Source organism: Xenopus laevis, chromosome 1S (assembly GCF_017654675.1).
Source record: "Xenopus laevis strain J_2021 chromosome 1S, Xenopus_laevis_v10.1, whole genome shotgun sequence".
NCBI classification, from domain to species: Eukaryota; Metazoa; Chordata; class Amphibia; order Anura; family Pipidae; genus Xenopus; species Xenopus laevis.
Window position 1 is genome coordinate 46,053,934 of NC_054372.1, and position 24,394 is coordinate 46,078,327.

General features: G+C 37.0%; 1 protein-coding gene across 2 annotated transcripts in view; it reads left to right on the forward strand.

Moving 5' to 3' along the window:
* Positions 1 to 24,394, forward strand: part of nr3c2.S (nuclear receptor subfamily 3 group C member 2 S homeolog) — a 194,599-nt gene that overhangs the window by 96,542 nt on the left and 73,663 nt on the right. Inside the window, exon 3 of one of the 2 annotated variants that reach the window (XM_018243272.2) lies at positions 23,642 to 23,793. In XM_018243272.2, coding sequence (XP_018098761.1) covers positions 23,642 to 23,793 — 152 coding nt within the window. The remainder of the gene's footprint in view (positions 1 to 23,641; positions 23,794 to 24,394) is intronic. The other variant, XM_018243273.2, reaches the window with a different exon arrangement.

A 24,394-nucleotide genomic window follows, 5' to 3' on the forward strand; every position in this document is an offset into this window, starting at 1 on the left:
CACTAGGCAGTTTGATTTTAATTTACTCTTACATGACTCATTAACACAGACAGCGACTGCAGGCAGAAGTGTGATGTACAGTAGACATGCCGCCTTATTACTGCTTATCATTTATATAGACTTTGGCTGGCTGGGTGCCACCGAAGAGCACAAACCACAGCAAGTACCTCATTTTTTAATGCCACTTGTTTCTTAGCAGGGTAGTGTTGTCTTGTAATATATATTCCAGTAACCATGCGGCTCTTTTATCTGGTGCTCAGTAGGTAGTTACAATAGAGTTATTATCTCTGCCTGGTCAAAGGATTCATACAGAATGTAGTCTTGTTTTATCAGACACTGTGAAACACATAGTCAGTATCCCTCCACAAATGAGGATACACCAATCAGGCTATGTATGCGCATACTGTTTGTACTGGACAGCTAGCCATTTCATCTACTTTCTGTTACACCATACATGTGGTAAACCAGAACAGTAGCAGACATACTTATAGCTTATACCTTGGTACATCCACTCTTCAAAATATTCCTATACATTAAAAATTTCCTATAGGTCATGCCAATAGTTTTTCACTAAGTCTAATTTTGTAAGTAATGTTACCTGAAGTTCCTAAACCTGATTGTTTAGACATCCTGCTTATCACGTTTTATTTAAGTAAGAATGGCTATGAATTACTGCAGCACATGGAAAATGAACTTACTATGTTCCCACTGGTTTATATGCTCAGGCCGCTGTGCAGACATTATATTACTGTAATAGAATGTAGTTATGAATTCGGGGTCAAAGGCAGTTGTTTGACTGCAACCCTTTATTGGCTAAAACACATGTTTACCCAATGAAGGGCTCAGTTTAACTACTGCTTCTGACTCTGCTTTCACAACCTTTATCTACTACTGTAGCACATACGGTACATGTCTGCGCCCTTATAGAGTAATATGGGGGATGAAATAGGCAATGTAAAAACATTGGGCAGATATTTTTAGGGCAAAGTTATAAAGCGCATGCAAAGAGAGTTTCTTGTTAAAAAAAAAAAAAAGGTTACATTTTTGGTGTCAGTATCTCTTTAATGGGGGAATGTAATAAAAGTCGCAAAGAGCAAAACAATTTGCACAAATAATAATAAAAAGCCTTATTTCGCACCGTAATACTCTTCCTTAAACTGTTAATACATTGCGAATGTTAATTGTGCATTGCCCACCTTTGAGAAGTGCTTTATGGTGTCGTAATCTTTTGAAGCAAACATAACAACTTTTTCATTAAGAAGTTTTATTATATTCACTGCACACTGGTGCTAACTATTATATTCCCAAACCTTCTTCCGCTGTCATGATCACTAAACAGTTTCTGGGTTCGCAAAAGCTATATTAAATTCGCACAAAGGCAAATTTGGGACCTATTTATTAGGCTGTGAAAAATGAAAGTCCCAGAAAAAACAGGGTAAAAAGCTATTTAGAATAAATGGCGAATATATCAAGGTGTGTTATACTATGCCATGCGAACACCAGATTTTCCGCCTTGACTTTACATTGCTTCAGACCTTTGTAAGTAAGTTCTGGCGGAATTTGCTCAAAAGATAAAGAATGTAAAAATATTACTCCATTTTTATGCCGTTTTTTACATGGTGATGCCTGACGACGTGTGGCGAATGATTCCACCATTTTTTTTTACACCACATAATAAACCTGTCCCATAGGGGTTATTTATTAAAGCCGAATGGAAAATTCGAGCACAAATATTTAGAGGAAATTTTTTTTTCCCGATTTATTATTCCGTGAGGCTGCTAAAAGTCCGAATTCAAAATACTCCATCTCCAAGCTGCCAGGGTCCTGTAGAATTCAATGGCAAAGGCCCCATTTCAAATTTGAAGATATCATGGTTTGCGCTAAGTTTCAGCCAAAAATCAAAAAAATTCAGGGGTTTCAAGCAATTTTACAAAAAAATTGAGTGTTTTGGGCAGAAAACCCGGAAAATTTTGGGGTTTTTTTTCGCAAAAACACACATTCTTTTGAGTTTTTTTTTCCAAACAGATTTTATCGAAATTTTTCAATGATAAATAAGGTCAAAGTGTGGATTCTAGTTAGGTCAGACTTTTTTTACTTAAAAATTCAGAAAAAAAACAGATTTTGATAAATAACCCCCTTAATGTCATAACCTTATTTCAGCACAGTTATCAGCAGAGGTAAGAATGTGCTGGAAAAACTGACCCATATTCAAGTGAGCACCGCAAAATGACACATAAGGGCATTGGCACACTGTGATAAAGCTCCTCTTATTTGGGTGCACAGATCCATAGATTTTAGGTGCTGACCCTTTATCGCTGGGTCTTTGGTGACAAGTGTTCATAAAAAAACTTCTAAAGGGATTGTTTTAAGTCACATAAGGTAGTAAAAATGGGTGATTGTGAATACAAAAGTCTATTTTTGAAACCCCTAATTGTAATGTGGATAGTGGTTTGGGAGAGGACTTGGTGAAAATAGTTCAATCACTCATTCAGGTACAATTTGGAAATCCGTGAATCCTGAAATTATTTGTGTGTGAAACTAACCTGTTGTGCATAATGTGAGCTTTTTGACAGATACAAGGGATACTTACCAACAGTCCTGAATCTCTAATCTGTCTCATCAGGCCAGGGCCGGAACTAGGGGTAGGCAAAGTAGGCACGTGCCTAGGGCGCAAATCTGGAGGGGCGCCAGGCACGCACCTTCTCTGCCTCTGCTATCCCCTAGTCCGGTCCCTGCTCTGGCAGACGTGCGCGTTTGCGCGAGTGCACATGTGCGAAAAATACTAGTGCGCATGCGCAAACTCGAAAGTGCACACTCGTATTTTTTCGTGCATGCGCACTTATGTCTTTTCGCGCATGCACACTCACGTATTGGTTGCTTTGCTGGGCCAGGCTGCCTAGGGCGCCTGCCCGCGTTGGGCCGGCACTGCATCAGGCAGCCCAAGAAAGGGGCAGGGTTTACTAAAAAATGGGTTTGGTTTTATGTGGATTGGGTGATAATGGGACTTGGCTAGGGGTTATTGTCAAAATGTCCCAAGGTTCACTACTAAAAACCAATAAATAGCATAATGCACACAGTGGACGCTGGGATTACATTTAAAGTTGAATTTATGGCTGCTTTTCACTGTCAGTCTTTTACTTTACCTTAAAGGGGACCTGTCACCTTAAAAAATAATTCCAAATCCTATTTTATGATGTTGATCAAGTAAAATAAACTTCACTTACACAATAAAAAATATTTAAATACTGTTTTTTTTTGTTTTGAAATGCACAGGCAGAGAAAACAGGCAACTGCCATTTTGTGGCATCATGCCAAAATCTTGTTTATGCACCAGAATGGAGCACCTGATGCCCATGCCCATGCACTGGCTATATAATTAGATGATGAGGAGGGGATATGGTTGCCACCTGTCCGGATTTCACACAGCCAATCGGTGATTGCCACAACATCAATCCCGCCCCTGATGTCACATGGCCAACCCCTAATGCCACATGCCCTGCTCCCCGACTTCACTGGCCCGCTTCCCTACATCACTGGCCCGCTCCCTGTCCGTTTTCGCCGAGAAGAAAAGGTGGCAACCCTAGGAGGGGGGGGGAATGTGAAGAGAGCAGTGACATCTAGGAAGTGCAGAAATGGAAAGTGAAAGTAATTGCTTGCCCCACCTCTATGCCTAAGGCATAAAGGATGGGTAGGCAATATATGATTGATAGCGGAGACTTTTAAACAAGTTTTTAACAGGTACAGATTTTTTAATGAAAAAGAGAATTAGGATTTCATGATTCATTTGAAAGGGATTTTATTATACAGCATGTTAATATCTGGGTGACAAGTCCCCTTTAAATTGATACAGCAAGTGGTAGTAAAATCATTGCCAAAACAAATAAATGGCAGAATGTTAAAGTATTACTTTTCCATCATTATTTATATTTGAATTTGTACGTAATCACTAGATTTTAGCACAGTGAAAAGTCTAGCCGAATATCTCCAGATCTACAGCACAGCATAGTCTTGCATGCTAAAGCGGCAAAGTTATAAAATATTAAGGAAGCAAGCTTGGAGTTGTAGATATGGCTCCACATTTCTCATCCCTGCAATGCAGTTAATGGATTGTGAGCAGAATGTAGAAAAACAGCTTTGGCAACTTTCTGTGTGGATCAGAAATTGAACAAGCATGGAGGCAATGAGGCAATGAGAAATCTCCTGCAATGCTACAATCATAGCAAATTATTATATCATGTAAAGTATTGGTGCTTAGGCAGGTTATTTTCATTAGTTTAAATGAAAACAATGTTGCATATTTTAGTCCTCTATTTACCTGTAAACTTTAACGTTGACATGCAGACCATTGTCTGCATGCTCAGACAACGCTAATTTACTAAAATGCGCAGTTTCGTCCTGGGCGTCGGACGTAGGTGATTTTTCGCTAGCGTTACTTCACCAATGCGAGAAAATCAAAGTGAAGAAGCGATAGGGTTCAAATCTGCCTAGCGCAACTTCGTTAGAGGACTTCACTCAGGCTAATTTGCATAGGGGGGAAATTTAAACTTGAATGGAGGTCTGTATGTTACATGCTGCAGCTAATACATTACCTTTCCACTGATAACTACACATGTCCAGGGAACCTAAATAAAACCAATACAGTTGTTTTAATGCCCTACACATGAGCCCACTTTAAAATAATGTTCGAAAATTGATGGGGGAAACCGGGTACCTGAAAACAATTTTTATGCCTTTTGCAGCCTATCACCCTGAAAAACTAAAAAGTCGCCAGTGTTTTTTGAATTTAGAAGATTTTAAAAATTATGATGTAAGTAACTGAAGATTGAGGATGTTCTATGTACTCCAATGCACTTCGCCTGGTCTGAGCTGGCGAAGGCAAGTCTGGCGAAAGAGGTAACAGTAAAAGAGGTTCAGTAAAATCTGCATCTTAGTGAATTTGCGGAGTAACGTCCATTCGCGAGAGACAAAAGTCGCCTGGAGTTAGAGTGCGAGTCAGCACTAGCGTCTATCTCCTTCGATAGCGAATTGTCGCTTGCGGCTGTTAGTAAATCGGCAAAGTGGCCATAAGTGGTAATGCTTGTGAATTGTCGCCAGCATTAGCCACGTCGCCCTTTCGTAAATACCCCTATGTTCCAGCAGATGTCTCCTTGACTTGGTTGTTTCTATCTGGATGTTTCCTGTGAATTTTATACTTTGTTATAGTATATCTCCTTAATTTTGCAACTCAACGGCAGATATTTCATTTTTTGTAGTGAAAACATGCTTATACCTGGCCAGGATCACTTTCTGTTTGCTACTTTCTGGTAATATGTTTAGCAGAGGACCAAACAAAATTTGGACATCTACCTTGATCTCAAGATTCTTATGGTCTAACACCTAAATGATAAATAACACATACAGTAGGCTACAAATTGCAGCCAACATGTAGCAAATTACTGAAGGCAGACAGGAGGCCGCTCATACACTCATACACTCATACCCAGCATTAATTTAGTCTGGTGCTTGCTGATGGAGGGATAGGCACCCTCCCAAACTTTCTAGAAAAGAAGCTGAACAGGGCAAGGGGTCAACCTGCTACACTTACCCTGTGTGCCATTGAGCTTCTTTTCTGCAAATTACTGAGGGGGCATTTCTGTTTTTACCTTCTGTTGTAGTTACTTTTCTAAATACTGTATGAAATGCATGTTCCTTTGATCTGTCTCAAACCATCTTTCTGCTGAATTGATTCCGAATTTGCTGTATTATACTTGGCCAAGTTTTATAGTGTGGGTGATGCTTGTCCTAGTTAAACACTGCCTAAAGAAAAAGTTTCCAGTGCAGATTATAATGGTCAAACATGCATCATGATTAGCATTTAGATGGCCAGGTGCAGCTTTTACAGTTTGAAGTGCCTTCTGAAATGGTTGTTCTCACCTGGAAATATATATATGTGTGTGTGTGTATATGATCAAATATGTGTAGTGTCTTGTTGATGCAAATCTAGTGTAGGTCCCCAGTTAGTTTGTAAATTATGGTTGTTTGTTGTCCTAGAATAAAATTTTGTTCCACCAATAATATTTAATCGTATTGTGGTCGTACTGTGAAAGTGAAATAGGAATACATTATGGTAACCACAATCTTTATGTAGTGCATGGCTGTATTCCTGGACATCTAGGAGCAGAATTTGGCCAATCATGGAACTTGTATCTTTCCTAGTAAGCCATTTGCCAGCAATATATCAGGTAATTGGCAGAATGGTTAGAGTGGTTGGGCATCAACAGTCCTGGGTTCTTCCCTTAATTTGGGTTTGAGTAAATGATTGAGCATTTTTTGCAGGATTTTTGCATTTGATTCCCTACTGTTTCATACAGAAATCCTTTGGCAATAAGCTTATTCTACATGCAGCTTTCACTTTGACAGGTGTGTTATCAGAACATATCTGCCTGATCTATATGCACACACTGTGCTCTGTTCTGCTTCCTCCTAGTAATCACCTTTAGTTTTAATGGCTCAGGTGTTGTATCACCTTTTTCAGCCCTCCTTCATCATGCTTCTTCCATTCTCTGTCAGCCCTCCTGTATGCGTTCTCAAACCTCCTGTCTCCTCACACCGATGCTCTCCCGAACCTTAAAAGTTTAACTTTATGGCTAGTGTTAAGATAAGTGTTAGGGTGGATGATGAAAGCAGGATGACAAGGGTAGGAGGAAGGAGCATGGAGGACAGTTGTTTTGTATGGAGGATGAAGTAGGGCTGATCATGGAGTTAGGATTCCTAAACCATAGTAACTAAGGCCAGTTACTGGAAAGGAGCAAAATGGATGACAGTGTGTGAATAAGGTCCAAGTACACCAATTCTGATACCCGAGACTTGACACCACAAAAGTATACCGCCTCGTAAAGTAAAAACCACTATTTATTGAAACATTAAAAAACACAGATGGCTGCTGTGGAATGAACCCCTAACGTGTTTTGGGAGCAGTCCGCTAGAGTGAAATACCGCCACTCTCCATTAATTTCTATGGGTTTTTTTAAAGGCGTATTTATCAAAGGGTGCTCTTTCACTCTAGCAGACTGTGGTGATCTCTAACTTCACACTTTGATAAATATACCCTATTGAGTGGAATAGGAGTCTGAATTGTTTTGCTGACTCACATATAGAATAAGCTAATTGCCGGGGGATGTCATAATATGTACACCTGTTTAAAAAGGAATCGAATACGCTTCAGTGCTCATAAAGTATCTAGTAATCTAAAAGGTGTATTTCAGGGTAAGAGAAGTAGAGATACAACGCAGTTTGTAATAAAGTGTACCTACATGATAGGCATCAGACATAAGGAAAATTCATATCTCCTAATAAATGGAGCCTAAATAAGTGAATAATTCTTGGCATCAAAAATAATGCATTTCAAATGCATATAACGTTGAAATAATTAGTAGTGTTTGCTTTAGGACTGTGAACTGTTCATGTGAAAGCTTAATCACGTTGCATTTGCCTGCTGTACTGCTGTCCTCTAAATCAAGCTGCCATGCCCTTGAAGTAAAGCATAAAACATCCTTTTCCTCTTAGTTATTCTCTGCCACTACCACCCACTTCCCATATGTACAGTTTTATGGTTCCTTCTACGAATTGTGAAATGAAGCTCTGGCATTTTCCCGTTTTTTTTTAGTTTACAGTATAAGACTGAGATGAAAAACACAGATAATTCAATTTTACAACTTAATTCGGGGGTTTGGTATATAATTGCTTAACATAGTTATGGCTGAAACACAAACAGGACCAGTCTGGCCAGAGACAGATTTTTTTATGATAAATATAGCAGTCATAATGAGTAAAAACTTGTTCTTCCTTTTACAGTATCACAATATATTGACCCTGTTTAATCCATTTGTTTGCCATGAACTCTGTGACCAGGGCAATTGCAGGACCTAGAAAACATGTGAGAATCGGAAACTTTTTGAAAGCTAAAAAAACTGTTTTACCTGCAAACTGTAATTTATAAGGCTGAAGCATGTACTGTAGTTTCATTGTATCTATTTGTACATGTACAATGAGAAAACAGACCTGCTGGCTTTATATGAAGGGAAGAGGAATTCTGGGGGAAACATGTTAACATGGTAAGATCTGACCAGGTAGGCTGTGAGTTATAAGGTTTAAAGGAAAACTACACTGTATACCGTCAAACAATGTAGGTCTCTATAAAAAGATATTGCATAAAACAGCTGATATGTAAAACCCTGCTTCATATAAATAAACTATTTTCATAATAATATACTTTTCTAGTAGTATGTGCCATTGGGAAATAGTAAATTGCCATTTTAAAAAACAAGTGCCATCCCCTGGGATCGTAGGATTCATGGTGCACTCAAACAAACCCAACAAACCATACATGTAAGGTCACATGAGCCAATTAACAGACAGAGTTGTGTCTTTTGCTTCCACACTTCTTCCTGTTACAGTTAGAGTTGTAGTATTTCTGGTCAGGTGATCTCTGAGGCAGCACACAGACCATCAGGAAATGGCAAGAGATACAAAAGGGCAATATTTACTTTATATATTACTAAACTATATATTCTAGTTTGAGAAGATTCTTTAATATGCCACTTAATTTATTTTCAATCTATTTCCAAAAGGAATATAAAAGAAATATTTTATTTGAATAAATGCTGAGAAATGTTCTCCTTTAACTGCAGAATGCAAAACACTGGCCTTTTTTTCCAGTGTGGTTCTTTTAAGATGCTGAAAATTGTATGTCTAGCTCTGATGATCGAGACATAACAGCAAGCAGAAATATTTCCAATGGGACCAGAAAATGTATTTCAGCTGCTTGCCCATGTCTGTAATCTCTAGAGGCACAACTGTTTATGGAATCTACCAACATACCAGCTGCAGCTACTTCTGGGAGAAGGGTTTAAACATCTGACGTTCATGGGCTGTAAATGGGCCTATTTTCTTCTCTCTTACTCCGATTAATTGTCATGCAATTGGATAAACAGGGGACTGTCAGATACCTCACTTAAACTAAAAAGAGATTATATGAACTTTATCTCCTTACCATAGCCATAAAAAGCCTCATAGAATTGACTTTAAAAACAAATTACCAATTAACGAAGGCAGTAAATGTGCTTCGTTAGGAGATTAGGAAAATGACTCTGTGGACAGGTTTATGAGATAAAAAAAAATCCTTATTTGCTTATACAAACTGCATCACTGTTTCTCAGTTTTCGAGATCTGTGCTTTAAGAACTGGAAATAGCATTATGTAATCACCAGAAAAATCTACAGCTAAAATCTCTCATCATTATTTTTTAAAGGTTCTTTGTATTGATTTTAAGCATTTAAAACCATAAACCTAAACATCCTAAATTTCTTGTAATAAAAAAAGACATAGGGAAAGAGGAAATATGTTGGTTGGCATGTGTTGATGTCTCTAGTTTTCTATTAACCAGTACATATAATTTAAGCTATGAAAATATGGAAACATTCACAAATAATAAGTCACATTTTGAATTGCTTAGTTATACTAAAAAAAAGTCTGCATTTTATCACAAGTAACAATATACTGTGTGTAGTTATCTGTATCTTAAAGGTAAAACAGAACAGCTTTTGGTAACTAAGGAAATATTAATGCTGTTTGTCCTAAAGTGCTGTTTTCTTAAGGATTCAAACAAATGCACTCTGTTCTCTATGCGGGAATAGTTTAACATTTTTGTACATTTGTTGTTAGTGGAATGCCTGGTCTAAAAAGTTCAATTCATTAGGTCTCATCAGTGTTATTTCTCTGATTATGTTGCCATGATTTGCCACTCCCTATCTATCTCCTTCAGATTCTAATGACTTGGTTGTTCAAACTAAAGAATACCCACTATTTGCCAATGCCTTGAGCCTTCCGGTCATACTACGCGAACCAAGTCATGTGTGGCCACCCTTCCACTACTAATAATCCATAGTTGATCTGCCTACCTACTGTACCTTTAATTCAAATGAAACCATTAAAGCCCGGTGTGTCATTACAGTATGTTTTCTACCCATATTTAGAGTAAGGTGCATTAATGACCTTTTTAAAGTTTTTGTATTATCTGGACAGGACTCCATTACATTGCCTTAGATCCCTTACCAGTGTTGGACAGGGATACCAGGGGCCCACCAGAAAACCTTAGGTTGAGGGTCCACTTTCCAAACTATTATACCTCCCCTCCTCACTCAACCTCTTTATTCTCCTAGTCTCTTTTCTCTACATACTATTCTCTATTCTTCCATTATTAAGCCTCTTTATTCCCATAAAGAAATAGAGAATGACCATGAAATAGGTCAAAAGATTAGAAGCAGGAGGGCCCACTGACACCTTGGCCCACTGGGAGTTTTCAAATAAAGGAATGGGTGCGGCTCACCAAAAGTCTTTGTTGGTTTAATTCCACGGGTTATCCTGTGTTCGATATCCCAAATCAATGTATCAATAATGTAGTTGGTTGTGTCAACTTGCTGCCTTGGGTTTGTTCCATAACCAACTACATTATTGACCCACTGGGAGTTTTCCTTGTATCCTGGTGGGCCAGTCCGACACTGTCCCTTACTACCAAGGATTTAACAATAAGTAAAGCATAACCTATGACTCCTGGGGAAAACTAGTGTGCTAGGCCATTGGGCCGTAAGTAACTGGTGTTCAAATATGTTTTTTGTGAACTTGCTCATTTAGCCAATTTTTGGGGTGCAGTAACGTCTAGTTCACAACTGCTTACTAGAATAAGTATTTTCTTTAGAAAGTAACTGAATGAAGCGATTTGAAACCAGAACACAGAGTAGCTTTTATATTATTTTCACTTGCGATGGTATCAAATCCTTTACGCTAATCCAAATAAGATATCCGCAGCTTCATCTTGATCTATCTTTTTAATTACAGCCAAAAGCTTCCAGTGAAGTTGCTTGGCATCTCCATGCAGTAAACAATGCTGCCTAGGACAATCCCTTCTTCTGACAGTGTTTGAATTAGAACTAATTCACACCAGTAATTTAAGGTAAAGAAAATCAGTTTAAAGGATTTCCAATCCAAAATATAAGACATAATCTGTAATATTTTGTACAATGTTAATAGTGTATAGCCTCTGAAATATCTTGCATTATGTGGTGTAGCCCCAAAAAGCCCTTACACCAGCTTCTAACTGCAGTTGCAGGTTTCTATTCCTGGTCAACCTACACATCTTAATATGTTTAGTACAAATAGGGGACAAAAAAGTGGTAGAGTTGTACTCACTGCACAATACAGTCAAAGATCAGTAGGATAGTGCCTACCTGTTTCAACTATCAGACTTATGCTTGCTTTTCTCATACTGGGGCTCATTTATAGACAATGGGCAAATTTGCACCTGAGCAGTAACCCATAACGACCAATCAGTAAATGGCTTTCTTCAGCCACCTGCAGATTAAGTCATTAGTTGCTATGTGGGTAACTGCCCCGTTGCAAATTTGCCCAGTGTGTATAAATGAGCCCCAGTGTGTTTGCTTCTAATAGCATGTAGATCTTCCATGATGAGGGTTATGGCAGAAGGTCCCAGATAAATTAAACGTATACTGTAACTTATTATATGGAATTGAGCCCACTGCTCACCATATTAGCTCAACTTCTGCAGAACGTTATGTAGAATGTATGAGAATGAATAAGGAATATTTCAATAAAGCTATAGGTCAACAGCATGTCCCTGTATGAGGGACCAGTACATACAGGCAGTATGGGAAACTATGGTATTTTCTGTAAACTTTGTTAATTTAACAAAAATGCCAGCTTTGCATGTTCTGTTTTAGTGTAAGACTGAGCAAAGAATATTGTTTCTTTCTTCTCTTGTGAAGCTTCTCAGGGTTTAATTTCTTCAGTGAAATATTTTGTTTAAAAAAAAAAAAAGAGCCCAGGTCTTAATATTTTCTTCATTGCACGTTAAACCCTTTCATAAATCATTGAATTTATGTGGTGTCCTCAACTGTGTGGTGTCCTCGACTTTTAAGGTCAATAACATGCACTCATAGCAAAGCGTTTATTTTGCATAAGTGAAAGCTGAAACTGGAAACATTATGTCAGCAGTTTGGTATTTTAATGCTCTGACCTCATCTCCTGAAAATATCCTGTTACTTATCATATTCAATTATTTGGGTTATTAATATTTTTAATGTGAAAAAGAGAACTTCAAATGCCTTTTACACAGGAGCTTAGTGGTGTTACCTGGTGAAAAATGGGTTTGGCCATACCTCCCAACTGTCCCAACAGTCCCAATTTTTACAGCTCAGCCTGCTTGTTACTGAAATGTCCTGATTTTCTCTTTGAAAATGTGTTCATACTTTATAACCTGATAAATATTGTAAAACAGACATGGTAATTAGGGGGTGTGGTCATAAAATGGGCATGGTCAAAAAAGTTGCTCCACTCGGCAGATGTATACCTCCCAACATTTTGGAAATGCAAAGAGGGAAAAAAGATTTGCGGCATGGAGCGCGGCTAAATTTGGTTGGCCATGCCCGTTTTTGTGGCCACACCCCCTAATTACCATGTCCATTTTACAAAATTTGCCAGGTTATGAGAGTTTGAACACATTTCTGTGATTTCTTTTATTAAGGTGAGTTGCCCTTTAAGCTGTGAGTCCCAAGAGACCTTCTTATTCTATATAAGTGATACTGAGACTAAAATTTTTCTTTTCAAAATATAAATCTACATTAAAAGCTACATATAGGTCAGGTTGATAGATTTTTTTTGCCGATAGTTCTGCTTTTGTAGGTAATGATTACATGAAAACTGACTGTTTTGCCAACCTGACTGTCCCATCACAGCTTGTGAGTTTCTAATGCTAACAGACTCCTGCTGCACAAATATGGCAGCCCCCTCATAGAGGAACATTGGGGTAAGAAAGGTAATGTAAAAGCATCAGGCAAATACTTTTATGGCAAAATTGTAAATAGCATTCAAAGATAATGCTATGATGGATATAAAAAAAGGTTATTTTCTGGTGTCAGTATCTCTTTAAACTGTTACAGTATCTAAGTAAGTATCTAAGTATATTTTCTGGGCCCTCTGCGAAAAGCCAATTAAGTTAGAAACGTTGTATCTTTTTCTGGCTGTTCAGTGCAGGAGATCAAAGAGAAAGTCGGAACATTTTAGGAACAAACCCGGGATGCGGGTTGAACTGTCAAAATTGGCACTGTTCTGCCAAAAACAGGAGGTATGCAGATGTTTTTGTCCCCTCTTTACATTTTTCAAATGTTGGGGTATGGAGGTATGGTACAGTATAATACAGATAATATGCTCCATAGCAGCATTATGTCCCTACGTGAACCAGCCACCTTAGAGATTGATAAATACTACAAATTAGCAGGCTAGTAAGAGTCTCCCTTTACAGAGCATTCCTGCTGGAATAAGTGGGTTTATAAAGTTCGCTGTACACTTCCCCCCCCACCCTTGATCTAATAGTAAGACCCAAGGGCCACCTTGTGCATTGCTTTAACTAACATTTTGTTACAGTAGACGTGTTCTGTGAAACAAAACATTTACATGCCAAGGAAGCAAGAGGTCATTCCAGACCATGAACTGTGAATATTTCTAGTCAGGCTTGTCAGCTTTGTCAAGTCTAATTTAAACTCTGGCAGCATTAAATGTTACTGTAAAGAAATTAATACTTTAGTGTAGATATCAGTCATCGATTGCTTAATTGTTTCAGCTCCAATCTCCTTTCTGACAAGGATGTCTTGTGGCAGGTGGCATCATGTTGTTTATCATTCTCTGCCAGGCAACTGGGGCATTTAATGCGCTATAAATTGTCAACAAAATTACTTTATGTCCGCTTGTTTGGTTGATCTGTTGTGCCATTAAAGACAATTGGACTTGTTTATGAACTCAAGTGCAAAGTGCAAGTTTTTTTTGTTCAAGTTTGCATGTGCTCTATCAACAAAAGTATTTGTACCCTGTCCTATCAACCTGCTCCAGTTCAGGCTGCTTTGAAGAATTGCTTTCAAGGTATAAAGTACAGACTGAAAATGTTTCAATAATAAGGGTGCACTATGATTAGGCTGAAGTGGAATAATGGAAAAGTCTGTTTTAATGTACTCAAATCCAGCGAAATCAAGGATAATTAGTAGTTCAATAGTTAGTCCATAAGTCCCAATGGGAAGTGATGTCGCCACCACCAATAAATTTCTAGGTGCAACCACTTCAAAAGACAGATGGTCAAGCCGAGGATCTATAAAACAAATTGCAAGAGGAGTGTGCTCCCCTAGTGTAATAAAATGCACTTACAATGTTGTAGGCATCAACAGAGTATCAGTAAACAATAAGAGGATTCATAACCCAATGTGTTTCATCCTTGAAAAGTGACTTCTTCAGGAGTATATAATCAATAAAAATTCCTCAAAGGCTGCTCCGCTATTCAAACACTGATCAACAAGCGAGTTTTATTCTTAATAAATCGAAATTTTAAACGAGATTACACTAGGGAGCGCGCCATTTTTGCAATTTGTAAATAAAGTACAGAGCTCATGGATACTAGGGAGTCATGGAGTTAATACCTGCCTTGAGAATTTGTTAGTTCTAGCATTGTCATTTTTATTATGCCGTGTAAAAAAACAGCGGATAATACACCGCACATCGCCAGGCTTCGGCATGTAAATGTGGCATAAAGTTTTTACTAATTTTTTTCTTAGTGTGACTTCCACCGGAGTAATGCAGTGTAAAGTAACGGTGGCAAATCTGGCGTTCACGTGGCATAAAATAATACGCACCATACAATATTTTACACAGCTTTTTACACAAATTTGGTTTTACACAGCATAATAAATATGCCCCTTAGCCTTTTAGCCTTACAGACTGACTTACATAGTTTAATTGGGTTAAAAAAAGACAAAGTCCATCAAGTTCAACCTCTCCAAATGAAAACCCAGCATCCATACATACACCCCTCCTTACTTTCACATAAATTATATATACCCATATCTATACTAACTATAGAGTTTAGTATCACTTGCAGCTAGTGGATCACATGCATTTTGTACCAATCATTTTTCAGACATGGGTGCCTCCCTAACCCCTTTCTTACCAGTACCCCAATCCACAGGGCCCCCTGCAGATGCACAATGCAAAGGCAAACTGAGTGCATTGGAAGATCCCCAAACAGATATCCTCCGACCATCAGTCAGTCAGGCACAAATAAAATCTGTATCTCCATACAGGTTGAGATATTATCAGTCCGTGTATAGACATCTTTAATCTAACAGTGTTGTTGCAGCCTATAGATCCAAATTATCTTTTATATTTGCACAAACCGATTGTGAGACCAATGCTAGCTGTGGTGCTCATAGTAAATTATAAGTTTTAGCACAGATAAGCATTTATATCATCAGATACATCTCAATGCAATGATACAGTGCAGTAATTATTTACAAATAAGATGCATAATCCATACCTTCTTACAGACAGTGTACATACTACACACATTTCCATATGTTTTGCACATAAAAAATGTGTACAAAGCCTATCAAAGGGAATATTTCCAATTAACCTGATAACTAGACAAAACTAGCTGCCATTATTCAATCTGATGTATCCCAATATCAGTGAGATTAACTGAGGTGTAGGCAGTGATTACTTGCAGGGGCTCAGCTATTAGCCTGATGACTATTTTTCTCAAAACTGATGTTGCTTTACCTAACAACCAACTTCGTATAACCCTAAAATAATGGTGTTTGTTTTCATGGTCACGGCTCCATTGATAGTGCCCTTGCACAATCATAACTGAACTGACAGGCTTGACATGAGTACAAGGGATCTGTATTGCATATCCAAAGAGGAATTAGCAGTTTTTCTATTTAGATATCTGATTGCTTACTGTATAAGGAAGGTGATGGCTAAAGCATAAGGTTACTTTGAAGTAAATACAGTATGTCGACTTTATCAAATGCTTGCTCTGATTTAATTGGAGCATTTTTTTTGTATCATAAAGACCTTATTTCACTCTTATTTTCACCATATCTGCGGGTTAATATTTATCACTGGTCAGCTTCTCAGTCTTGGCTTGCCTTTCATACTTGCATGATATATTAACCTTGGCTTCTCTTCTATACAGGAAGCTGTTAGCGCATAATTAGCAGCTTCAAATGACGTTCAGTTATAGCAAAGGTTGTGCATCGTTTACTCTACGTGATCTCTGCATGGCTGTAGTTCTCACACGATATAACAATATATTATAGCTATAGTGATTTGTCATAGCTATGCATTCAGTATTCCAAACCATGCTAACATCTTATAGTGTGTGTGTGTGTGTATTTATGTGTGTATAAATATATATATATATATATATATATATATATATATATATATATATATATATATATATATATATATATAGACATAATATTTTTCAGGTACTTTGATCAGCAGTGGTAATTGCAGTGTTACACTTTATCATTTTTAAACTTTTCTGTATTCTGGAGACAACATTGACCAACAATAATCTCTTTCTTGGTTTTTGTCTGACGACTACTGTAATGCATTAGGTACATTTTTAGCACAGTATTACAGCATGTCACATCCATACAGTTCAGTGCCAGTCAAAAATACAGATTTCTTAGGAGTTTCTTGTCTAATCATTCTGATTTAATAAAAAACAAACTTGACTGCCTCTTTCTGCTGGAATCATAAAGACCTTAGGAAAAGGATGTATGCGCTATGCCAAAACATGGTCTTATACTGCTCTACATTGTAGGCATTGTTGTCTCCCTCTGTAATTGACAAATATATTGAGTGCATAAGGTCACCAACACATGGAGGGCAATTTATCAATCTTCAAGTTTGAGCAATACAAAACTTTGGACAAAACTCACATGATTTATTCCGTGATAGCATTTATTTATTCTAATGCACTAGCATATTTGACAAAACTTAAATAGAATAATCATAACCATGTTTTTCGTCAAAGTTTGGAGGCATAGCTGGGCTTGATGTATGTGTTTTGACTATATGTAAATAACAATGTATTTAGGCAAGAGTTTGGTTATAGTATAGGCCAAATGGTATGTCAGGATCTGCTAAATAAGCAAACTGTATGGTATAGGAGCAACGGTATGTTCAGATAGAATATGTGAAAAATGGGTTTATCACTGTAGTATAGGAGCAAGTCAAATGTTTTGCTATGATATGTTTGCAAATTGAAGTGTGGTTATAGCAGCTATGACTTCTTGGATTATGTGGTATTTGCACAAAATGAAAAGAGGGGAATTAATCAGTAAATATTCACTGGTTTTATGTTTCATTTGTAATATTTGAATTTTGAAAAACAGGGATGTATATTTGAAAAGTTATGGCCATAAAATTATCAATCTGCTACACCAAGTTGAGGTAATGCACAAATGTAGTTGTTTGGCTCAATGATATGACCCAATAGTATGTGTGGCTATAGTTTGCATAGGACAAAAACTGTGAATGGCACATTTATTGCGGTTTCCAATTGTTTCTACATATATTTTATTTTACATTTATTTACAGTGTATGTAAATAATGCCTCATCAGGTGTTCTCAAATCAAGGCCATGCTTGCTTTCTGATGTCTGCCCATATGATGCTATGTAAATAAAGCATAGCAATAAAATTATAGTAATGTAAAAGCATAAAAAATGCATAGATCTTTATTCTTGTGCGAGTATTTTCATTGATGGGAGAAGAAATGATAGGTTACCGTGTTTCAGTTGGTTTTTCTCTTTGGAAGATTGAACCACAATATTTACTCGCTACAGTGGAATTACAGCTATCTGGCTCTAGCCTTGCACAGTTATTTTTAGATTCATGTTTATGGCTACTGCTGTGACCATCCACCTCTTCCTTCTCATTTTGGAGGCTGTGTTGGTCTTTCCCTTTGCAGTACTGATAAATGCAGTTCAAGTATGTGACCTATTTTCCAGTTTAGTGTTGTGCAATGATATAGATATGTAATTAGGGCTGTCACATCTTCTGGCAGAGTGAAAGCATAATAAAGCAGGAGGAGTGGCAGGGGAAGAGCCAAATGATAGTAATTTAACTCTTAACCCAAAATATCTTTATTTTGTTTCTTATCCCATAGCTGATCCAACCAGTTGACAACATTATATACATATTTCTTCATACTTGTTCAAGATACTTTAGAACAGGAATAAGCATCTGGAGGCCTTCCACATTTGTCTTTCTACTCCAGGCTACCCTTACATTTTCTAAAAAAAAGATTGCCTTAAAGTTTGGACTTAAAAGACCAACATTATCTTGGGTAGAAATATAAAACAAGTATGAATGCCAGAGGTCATCTGGTCAGTTTTATGGTCAATATCCATAGGTTTACCCAGCTGTGCAGTATTTAGGGGCCAGCAATATGCAAATGAATGACCCTGCAGCTTATAAAACACAATACACTAACTACATTTAAGGGGTTATTTATTAAAGTCCGAATGCCAAAAACCTGAAAAATGTATTTGTGCTTTTTTTTTTACTATAAAATTGGAGTTTTTCAGGATTTATTACATCCTGAGGATGGAAAAAGTCAAAATCTGAAAATCCAGCATCTCAGAACTGCCAGGGTTGCATATAAGTCAATGGGAGAAGTCCCGAAGATATCTTGATCTGCGCTCGGTTTGAAGATATCTGCGCTGGGTTTGAAGATATCTTGATATGCGCTCGGTTTAGTAAACCGAAGATTTTGTGGTTTTAGGGCAAAAATTTGAAAAAGTCTCAGGGTTTTTCCCGCACAGGAAATTTCCGGGAAAATGTATTGATAAATAAGGGGAAAGAACCCGTGACGATTTGGTCGGAGTCGTTTTCAGAAGATAATGGGATAAATTTGGACTTGATAAATGGGCTTCCCCATGTCAAATAAAAGTTCCCAGTTGAGCCCAGAAATCCATATGTTTTTAAAAAGAACACTTCCTAACAATATCAAAATGGGTAAATGTGTGTTGGAGAGAAATCTACAAATAGCTGCCTAGATTGTAAATGCTTCAGAGAATCAAACTTTAATTTTCAGCTGCTTATTGCATCTTTATTCAGTGATCTTTATTTTCACTTTTGCCACAACCTTTGCTCTCTTGAATTGTATGGAGTGATGCTTTTACTTTGAGTTTCACAGCATCTGTATCTTACCATTTACCATAACTGAAAAGAGTAGAAAACAATCCATGTAGCACTCCCTATACCTGTTTCTCAGAAAAGTCTTGGATTATCTATCTGCTGCCTGACCCCCCTTTCTGTGAGAGTAACTTGTGAGTTTAGTACAAGGGGGTGTCATATAAGTGCTCATTGCACAGTGCTAGTACTCTGTATATTCTGGAAAAACTTCTAAGGGGTAAAGTGCAAAGGAAAGGAATGCACATTGATTTAAAGAATATATGGCCAATTTTGAAGAATGTTGGAGATACTCTCCAAAGGTTTCTCTAGCTCTGGTCCTTACAGCAGCCCTGTAATGAGTTAACAACCAGTGGACTGTTTGTCTTTCAAAGACTGAATGTGCCATTTGACATTCCTGTTTCTATGCATCTCATCTTTTATTTTAGGAGCTTTAAGACGTTATTATTATTATCATACATTTCTAAAGAAGCAATCTCATTCAGAACTCCACAGTCGAAAAGAAAAATTGTAGCATATACAAATGTGACAGGGTGAAGGTTTTCAATCCCAGTGTAATAAGTATTTATGACAATAAATGAAATCCTTCCATAATTGAATTGCTCCTTTAAAATAATAACACATTCAGGTAATAGCCTAGAGCTATATAATTCATTGATTATTGAACACATAACCATAAATAACTTTTATACTGATTTGGAAGTATCCCTGGAAGAAAAACAGCCATAGTTCTTATTTTAATGACATTTAATGGAGAAAACCTTTTCTGCGGCTACTGTTTAAAACATTTCCATAGCTCCTCCAGCCAGCAGGACTCATCCCCAGACAAGGCTTTAAACCTAATCTAATTGAGCACAAGTGGGTAAATCAGATCATGTGCCTCTGATTGACAGACCTGCGCTCATTTGTTTATTCACTAAATAAAGATTGTATTGGGGATTGTATTGTATTATTAATTTAAAATGTTCACTGGTTATTTGTAAATGTAAGTGATTTAGGAAATAGTATCTTTTTCTCTGTGCTGACAAAGGGCCCTTACACACGGGCATTTTTCAAATTGCATAGGTGCCAAGCTTTATATTATTTATTATTAAATAAACCCAATAGGCTGGTTTTGCTACCAATAAGGATTAATTACCATATATACCCGAGTATAAGCCGAGTTTTTCAGCATCCAAAATGTGCTGAAAAAGTCTACCTCGGCTTATACTCAGGTCAGCGATACCCGACCCGAGTAGCTGAGATTGCAGTCACTTTTAATCATTCCTATACCAACAGTTCACTTGGGGAGAGACTGCAATATCCCACAATGCCCTCTGTTGGTTATATGAAAGAATAACAGTGCGCCCTCTGTTGGTTATATGAAAGAATAACAGTGACTGCAATATCACACAGCGCCATCTGTTGGTTATATTAAAGAATAACAGTGACTGCAATATCACACAGCACCCTCTGTTGGTTATATGAAAGAATAACAGTGCGCCCTCTGTTGGTTATATGAAAGAATAACAGTGACTGCAAAATCACACAGCGCCATCTGTTGGTTGTATGAAAGAATAACAGTGCGCCTTCTGTTGGTTATATGAAAGATTAACAGTGACTGCAATATCACACAGCACCCTCTGTTGGTTATATGAAAGAATAACAGTGACTGCAATATCACACAGCGCCATCTGTTGGTTATATGGAAGAATAACAGTGAATGCAATATCACACAGTGCCCTCTGTTGGTTATATGAAAGATTAACAGTGACTGCAATATCACACAGCGCCCTCTGTTGGTTATATGAAAGAATAACAGTGACTGCAATATCACACATCTGTTGGTTATACAAAAGATGAACAGTGACGGCAATATCAAACAGCACCCTCTGCACATTGTAGTGGGACAGTGGGACAATGCACACAGTAATCTGTTTGGCAATTCTCTGTCACCATCAACTTTACAAAGAAGTCCGGTTGATCGCTGGGGGGGGTCGCTTTGGCAGAATGTGCGCTGCTGGGAGACAGGGCTGTAGTAGAGTCAATAAGTTTTCCCAGTTTTCGTAGGTAAAATTAGGTACCTCGGCTTATACTCAGGTCAGCTTATTCTCGAGTATATACGGTATATCTTAGTTTGGCTCAAGTACAAGGTACTGTTTTATTATTACAGAGAAAAATGAAATAATTTTTAAAAATTTGGATTATTCGGATAAAATCGAGTCTATGGGAGACGGCCTTTCTGTAATTTGGAGCTTTCTGGATAACGGTTTTCCAGATAATAAATCCTATACCTATATCTGAATTTTCAAGCCCAGGGGCTCAAACATTAGTAAATTGGCCCCCCAACCTTTTAATCTATTGTCACCTGAACACGCGTCAAGTGCAAGAAAATTCAGCAATAAAATGCAAATGCAATAAAACAATTCTGACTTATTGAGTACAACTAGGTAAAATATAATGGAATCAATTAGCTTAGGAAGTATATGTGCACTCAAACCTGTGTGTCAACCACATGTCAAACACATAAAAAAGCTGAGACTGAGACCTACATGTAAAGAATGCATATGCAAATGTTCATGGCTTAATAACTTTATCACCTGTAAGCACACTGCCTGTGTTTTCTGTGTGGTAAAAGCTCTTAATTGTAAGTGACCCCATAAATATTTGGACAGACAATTTTTTTTTCTAAGTTTGGTTCTGTACATTACCACAATGAGTTTTAAATGAAACAACTCAGATTCAGTTCAACTGCAGACTTTCAGCTTTACTTAAGTAGGTTGAACAAAAAGATTGCATAAAAATGTGAGGAACTAAAGCCTTTTTTTTAAAACAACAGGTGAAAATTAGAGTTCACCATAGAACAACTACCATTGACTGCCACACAAACTTGCCAGCTTTTAGCTGCTGATTATTTTACATTTGCATCTTCTTGTTTGTTTTTTTGCTTAATAAATACCAGACATTTGAGTTTTTGAAAATATAATTTAAATTTGTAAGTTTTTTTATTCCAAAAATTCAAACAACTACCATTGACTTCTACGTGAACTTGCCAGCTTTTAACTGCTGATTATTTTACATTCGCATCTTCGTGTTTGTTTTTTTTGCTTAATAAATACCAGACATTTGAGTTTTCGAAAATATAATTCAAATTTCAAGGTTCAAATTCAAATTTGAACCTTGATATATCACCCATTGAGGTTTACAGCAGTAAGTGGCGTAGTTTTAAAAGCTACAGTTCTTCTGGTAAAAAGTGGTATATACTTTCCCTTAGGTCATCTGGAAAGATATCCTTCTTTTCCCATCTTTTTTTCCCCATCATTATGCTATGATATGTCATAGCATAGCCCATTTTTAGTTATCTTCACTAGTGGTCTGCAGCTTATATATTCAATAGTTTACATTTGTTTAGAAATATATGTGACGGGTGATCCAAAAGTAAATTTTTGCTGATGCTGTGGGGTGCTACATTGTTGGAGACTTCTCTGGAAATAATTATATATTGCTGGTAACCAGACTATACTGCATCTGTCTCTATAATAACATAAAAGTCCTGATGATAAGTAGAGTGATACAAAATGCATTTCCCAACATAATATCTACTGCTGGTTTAAGAGGATACCAAGGACACATTTGATGTACTTGAAGCACAAGAGGGTTTTGAGTGGTAACATCTCTTTGTTTTGTAATCTCCATAATACATTGCAGACAATATTCAATATCCTTGACTGTGAAACTCCATGAGCAAGGCTTTGAACTGTTTGTATGTACTTGCTGTGGTATAGTATCTTTCTCCTTATCCATAATTATAAAATGACTATCCATCATTTAAATTCCAGAATTCTACAGATTATATACTGAATTTGCGTTTGTTTTATTTATTTTAATATCGAATTTAAATGAAGCTTCACAATGAGGTCTGGTAACATTATCCCAGGAAACCATACAGACTGTACAGTGTGATAATATTAGCCTTTCCCCTAAATTATCAAATATAAGTTAATGCTGTAATTATTGCATATTTTTAGGAATCACCAAGTGAGAAAGATGTTAATACTCTTCTAAATGAAAGTTATGCCTGATTATGTCTCCAATGTAAGAAGTTGTGGTCTTTAACTAATAAACATCTGCAACTGTCAGTCTTGAATGTAATTGGTTTGTTTAAATTTCATTGCTAAGAGTAAAATAAAGGGATTTTTTTCCTTATTATTTTGGTTGTTCTGGTCAAAATAAAATGTTTGGGATATAATCTGACAGAATGCTGCGGATGTAAGAAAGAAAAATCTCATTTCAAACCATCTGTGCATCCATGTTGAGTGGAGAACAGCTTTCTTGAACAGACTGACTGAATTTAATATTACACTGCAATGATTAAATTAAAAATTACTTGTATTTTGCCATAACATTTTGGGCAGTGAAACTGTTATATGCCTTTGTTTTTGTATTTATAAAAATGAAATTTAAACAGAAATCGAAAAGGAATTGATTGAAATTGTGGGTGTAACAATAAATGTTTATTATCTTCATGATATCCTAATTGTCCAGTTTATAATAATTTCTCAATGTTGTCTCCATAGCACAACATTACGGAGCATGTCAACTGGACCCTCAAGACCTTCCAAAGTATGTCTAGTGTGTGGGGATGAAGCCTCTGGATGTCACTATGGAGTAGTTACCTGTGGAAGCTGCAAAGTCTTCTTCAAAAGAGCAGTGGAAGGTAAATGTTCAAGTGGGTGCCTTATTTTTTTACTACCTTCTTGGTGTTTGTCTTCCATTTTATTTACCAGCATATCATTTTGCATATTGTAATATCTTACTGCACTTACTAAACTTCCTGCATGAATTTTCTTCTCCTAATAACGATAATACTGTCACATTGTGTTTATTTTATTCTGTTTAGAAGCTGTCAGATATTTTAGTCGTTTTGTAGAATGTGTTTATTGGGCTCACTGTATAATGCTAGGTTTGAAAGCAAATCACAATAACATAGTTAATTGTTTTATTCTGATACTGTTTAACTATGCTGAAAGTTTATAATTGGTTACCATACCTAAAGCAAACATCTAATATTATCTACATTCCACCTTAATTGTCTTTTAACCTCAGAGCCCATATTGTGTTGCTGAGGTGTTGTCAATGCCCATGTCTTTATTTCTGTAGAATTAGAAAAAAAGTTTTACTATAGGTAAAAATTCAGAAAAATAGCTTTGAACTGTATTGCATGGTAATTAGGTGTTGTGTTGTTCCGAAAATCATCTACTAGTTGTTAGGCATGTCCTGAATCATAGACCAGTTCCCAGTTCTTTTGGCAAGATCCATATTTGGCCAAA